At 52.4% G+C, this 5,562-nt stretch overlaps 1 protein-coding gene across 1 annotated transcript; it reads right to left on the reverse strand.

Moving 5' to 3' along the window:
* Nucleotides 1-301: 301 nt before the first annotated feature.
* Nucleotides 302-1,437, reverse strand: LOC119293890 (inactive protein RESTRICTED TEV MOVEMENT 2-like). The gene is made up of 2 exons (XM_037572222.1): nt 1,263-1,437; nt 302-1,167 (listed from the first exon to the last, which is right to left on the reverse strand). Exons 1-2 carry the CDS (start codon nt 1,351-1,353, stop codon nt 596-598), a joined length of 663 nt encoding a protein of 220 aa, XP_037428119.1. The 5' UTR covers nt 1,354-1,437; the 3' UTR covers nt 302-595.
* Nucleotides 1,438-5,562: the final 4,125 nt, after the last annotated feature.

A 5,562-nucleotide genomic window follows, 5' to 3' on the forward strand; every position in this document is an offset into this window, starting at 1 on the left:
CATGATCATAATTCCAGATACAATGGTACATGACCACAATAATGAGCAAGTTAGTAACATGTACATGATCCGAGTGGTTGGTTTACACAGCACTGCCGCCCTCCCGAACTCACGATTCAGAAACAGAGACAGGAGGGCAATCGACAGACTGGTCTCTCGCTATTTCGCTAGGGGTGAAAGGAGAGGAATCGTGCCGTGCATCTCCTTGGCGATGGACCCAGTATTGTGCCTACGCGATTGGTCTGGGATGTAAGGTAGTGGTGGGTGGCTAAATTTTATACAAGCATAACGAGTTACCCCAGTACTCATGCACTCTGCTCGTTTAACATGGTCTATAAACAATTTTAAAATAAAGCTCGGCTCGACTCGTTATTCTTCGAGTTCGAGCCAAGTCACGAGCTACTCGTTTAGCTTGCAGGCTTCGAGCTTTTTATCCAGACCGAAGTACAACCATCAATTGAATGTGTAAGTTACAGCAGTGAGATCGTATTTACACGTAGTATTTCAGGCAGCTCTTGTAGCCCCGCATCTTCGCCATTGCTTTTTCAGTCATCTTATCTTCACCGGTGTGAACGAATGCTTACGGTGTTGGTGATCAATAATCAGAGTGACCACAGATGGCACCACCTGCCGGCGCCGTCTCAGCCGACGGATCCATCCACCTGTACCGAGCATACAGGCCAGCAGCGCCGACCAAGGCCACCGCCACGGCGAGGAGGAGTGCCCGCACCATCCCGCTCCTGCTCCGGTCCCTGGCGAAGCCGTACGCCTGCCCACCGGCAGACGCCGCCTGGCGTGCGCCTTCGCCTTCGTCGGTGGCGTGGCCGTCCTCGTCACCCGCATGACGCTTCCTCGCGTCCTCCTCCATCTCCTCCTGGCGCTTCTTCTCTTCTGCCGCAGCGGCGGCGAGCCGCGCAGCTTCTGCCTCGGCGGCAGCGTCCGCCGCGGCCTTTGGTTCGTCCTGGAGGGGCGTGAGCCTGGGCATGGTGACGTGGAGGACTTCGTCCTTCTCTAACCTGGCGCGGATGCCGCTGGCGTCGCAGCCCTCGGGGACCTGGAACTCCTTGCGGAACCGGCTCCACTGGCCGCCCTCGAGCGGCCGCTCGCCGCTGATCCTCAGCCGGCCGTAGTTGTCGATCTGCACCCTCAGGTGCTCCTTCTTGAACCCTGCTTTGCACAAACGCATAACAGGCGTCGCGTCGGTCAGTGGAAATTCAGTCCATGAGGCTTAAAAGAACAGAAGCAGAGGAACGCATTCGCACCTGGGAGGTTGACGACGAGGGTATGCTTGCGGTTGTCCTCGACGAGGTCGTGTGACGGCACGAAGTCGACATACGTCCGTGCGGCGGCCATGTGGCTAGCTGACGGCAGCGCTTGCAGAACTCAGACGGTGAACGGGAGAAGGTAATCACAAAGGTGGTGCGAGCTGCACGTGAGGATGGATTGATGAAGCTGATGGAGTAAATCGATGAGTTCTGCGTGCAATATATACGTGCTGACCTCGGGTCCGTGCCTGTGCGGGTGGGTGGAGTCGAGCGAGGGGGGAGGCATTGCTTCGCGGAAAGGGGCACGCTTGCATGTGTAAGAGAAGCAAGCAATCGATGGAGATAATCGGTTTGCCTTGTGTTGTGGACTTCTATCGTTGTAATCTTCGCCTGGATTTACCCTTGAGTAAAATGCATTGGTGGTCACTGAACTTATCGTATATGCTCACTTTGGTTATTGTATTTAAGAATATAGTCAATACGGTCATTAAATATGAGTTGTGGTGATTATACGGTCACTATCACACCGTATAGCGTCGTATTTTGTTGAGTTGACCAGTCAAACAGTTTGAATGATGCCTCTTCAACTCATTTTTTTCTCAGTACCGACGCAGGCAAAATAAAATAGCGCGTGTTTGGTTGCTTTGACTGGCGGGCCTGGCTCGGAGAGGAAAAACGAGCCAGGCTAAGCAGGGCATGGGTAAGCAAAAACATGGTCAAAAACTTAGATGACCCGTTGATTGGTTGCTTGCATTGGGGGTCTTGTCATTGAGATGCAATTTTCACCCGGGGTTTGGTTCCATACATGCATATGATTACCAGCGTTAACAACAAAATTTAACAGCCATTAGGTTGGGCTTGACATTTCGTCAAACACTTTGAGCGCGCTGGAGCTTCCACTGCCAGTCGTGCCCACCAGCAGCTCCTGACGACCATGGATGCGCCCGATTCGCCGCCGTGGCCGTTGTCGGTATCAAAACCGGCGGATCTCGAGTAGGGGGCCCCGAACTGTGCGTCTAAGGCTAATGGTAACAGGAGGCTGGGGACACTATGTTTACCCAGGTTCGGGCCCTCTCGATGGAGGTAATACCCTACTTCCTGCTTGATTGATCTTGATGATATGAGTATTACAAGAGTTGATCTACCACGAGATCGTAGAGGCTAAACCCTAGAAGCTAGCCTATGATTATAATTGTTCCTGTCCTATGGACTAAACCCTCCGGTTTATATAGACACCGGAGGGGGCTAGGGTTACACAGAGTCGGTTATAGAGAAGGAGATCTAACATCCGTATCGCCAAGCTTGCCTTCCACACAAAGGAGAGTCCCATCCGGACACGGGGCGAAGTCTTAAATCTTGTATCTTCATTGTCCAACAGTCCAGCCAAAATATATAGTCCGGCTGTCCGGATACCCCTAATCCAGGACTCCCTCAGTAGCCCCTGAACCAGGCTACAATGACGATGAGTCCGACGCGCAGATTGTCTTCGGCATTGCAAGGTGGGTTCCATCTCCGATCACTTCATAGAAGATTCTGAACACAAGGATCGTATCCGGCTCTGCAAAATAATTTCCACATACCACCGTAGAGAGCACAATACTTTATAAATCTAATCTGCTGACAACTTTTCACAGTGTGTCCTTACGCCGCGTCCTGGTTTATTACAAACCATTTTTCCTAGCCTGCCACACATATTGCGAGGCAGTTTCATTGGCACGTCTTATCAAAGCAGAGATTGTGTCCCCCTTATTGCGGGATTCTCATCAATATGGGTGCGGGTAACCCAACTGCGCATGTTGGTATGATTCCTAGTTTTTAGGCAAGTCCCAAACGGTCACGCCGAGGACACTTGATATTCACCCCCTTTATAGAGGGACCGAGGCCTATCCCTTTCTTCCCACGCTTGCTCCTTCCCACACCTTGAGTTCCAACACCCAAAGCTCAGGCTTAAGCACTTTAGACCTTCAATCATGTCCGGATCCAACCTTCAAGGTCGGTGGATGGCCTCCTCTGTCACAGAGGAGGACATTGCGAAGCTCAGGGAGGCCAGGTATCTGACCGCCAAAATCCAGCACAGGCTTCCTGCCCAAGGGCAGATCATCCCCACTCCCAAACCCAACGAGAGCGTCGTATTTGTTTCCCACTTCCTCTGAGGCTTAGGCTTTAGTCTTGATCCCTTCCTGAGGGGGCTCATGTTCTATTACGAGCTAAATTTTCACAATGTAGCTCTAGATTCCATCCTTCACATCTCATCGTTTATCGTCGTGTGCGAAGCCTTCCTCCACATCACCCCACACTTCGGCTTATGGCTCAAGACCTTTAATGTAAAGTTGAAGGTGATCGATGGGCGACACGCGGAGTGCGGGGGCGCTGTAATAAGCAAAAGCGCCGATGCCCCATGGCCAAAAGGTTCCTTACCGGAGGGTTCCGATATGTGGCAATGGAGGTGGTTCTACATCACAGCTCCCCGAGGCACAAATTGGGCGGCTGCCCCTGCCTTCTGCTCGGGCCCTCTGCCTCAACTGGCGTCGTGGGCCAACGTGGCACTGGACTGAGGGCCTGCTAATGACATACCGACATTGCAGAGCCATATTCAGGATCTTCTTGAGAGGGATATCAGCCTCATCAAAGTAATTCAGGTAATGCTAGTTCGACGGGTCCTGCCGTGCAAACGTCGACCCCTCCGGATGTGGGAGTTCAACCCAGAAGGACCACGAACTATTCAACACTTCTTTGGCATGACGCTTGAAGGGATGTATAGGTTATTCTTCGGACCACGAATAAAGTGTCCGGACACCACCAAGGATGCGGGCCTGAGCTGCAATCGCCCAGATACCCAAGTAAGTAACCCTGCAACCGAACACTCTGTTCATATTTATCACAACATTATTCTGAAAACTATCCGCGGCCAGGACTGGCTCAGCAAGGCGGAGAGGATCAGGTGTCCGGCCCCGCTTCCCCAAGGCTCGCTGAATCCCGCGTTAACCAGGATGCTTAGACGCGTGCTGAATTAAGTGCCATCGGGGAAAAATGAAGGGAAGAGTAGAGAAGCCGAGAACGAGCTTCATACATTGTACATCCAAACTGGGGGGATTAATGTATCCACAAAGGAGGATAATCGGGGAGGTGAATCTAAGGTTCCCTCCCCCCGCGGGAAGAAAAGGGCCGCCTCCGAAGACTTGGAAACAGAGGTGCCTAAACAAGGGAAGAAAACTTCGCCAGGGGGCCCTGCCCCAGGGGGCGTCCTCACCGCGCAATGCCCGCAAACGGGCCAGCCCTTCACCGAGTTGTAAGTTAATTAAAACTATTTTCATAAATATATACTGCTTTTTCCTCCGGGAGCAATAACCATGATCTATCTCTTGCAGTCCAGCTAGTAGCCCTTCTCAACAGAGTTCGTCTTCGGGGGATCTTCTTCCAGAGATGATGGTGAGTGAAACTCCACCTTCCTTCCCGCCCCACGGGGCGGGCGACCCCGAAGTGTTGTCACGGAGGATTCCTGATCCGTCAAGGCAAGAAGTCAATGCTTTGGCCACCCAAAGCCCGGAGTGTTCGGCTCCCAAGGAGGGTAATAGGAAGAGTCCGGGACTGTCCGGCGCTTAGCCGGACACACTGACGGGCCTTCTGAAGCGAGCCGCTCTCTCAGAGGCTCACCGTACTTTAATGGGTACGGTATTTGAGAAGATTTCATCCGCCAAAAGCGGGTTAAATGAAGCTTTTACGAGCCTGTTCAAAGGCTTTGAGGTATGCCACGAAATATGTAATCTTTCGGTTGTACCGCACACGCTAAGTGTGCTCCGTATAGATAGTAGCCCCTGAGACACTGGTTGCCAGCCCTAGGCGGCAAACGGAGGATCATACTCCAAGTAATGATTGCACTGTATCATGTGTAGGTGGCTAAGGGTCCGGCGGTTGACCGGACTGCTGAATTCGCCGAACTGAGGCGACAGCTTGATGCGGCGGATGCCGACATCTGCTTGTGAACAAGCGGCTTGACGAGTCACAGGGTATGTGTTTTCTTTTGGATTATCAGCAAATATCAAGAGGAGCATGATGCTAATATCTATGATATGTTGTGGCCGCACATGGAGCTGCTGCCGTGGAGGCTCTAAGGGCGGAACTTGCCTTAGCCAAGGAACAAGCCAGGATAAGCAATGCGGCTGCCCTGAAGGCGGCCGAGGAGTTAAGAACTGAACAGGCTGCTCATCGCTGGAGCGAGGATAAAATAGCCGAGATGGCTATGGAGCTGAAAGATGCCGCCAGCCAATATGAGCTCCTTGAAAAGGAGAGCCAAGCG

Source organism: Triticum dicoccoides, chromosome 4B, assembly GCF_002162155.2.
Source record: "Triticum dicoccoides isolate Atlit2015 ecotype Zavitan chromosome 4B, WEW_v2.0, whole genome shotgun sequence".
Taxonomy (NCBI): Eukaryota; Viridiplantae; Streptophyta; class Magnoliopsida; order Poales; family Poaceae; genus Triticum; species Triticum dicoccoides.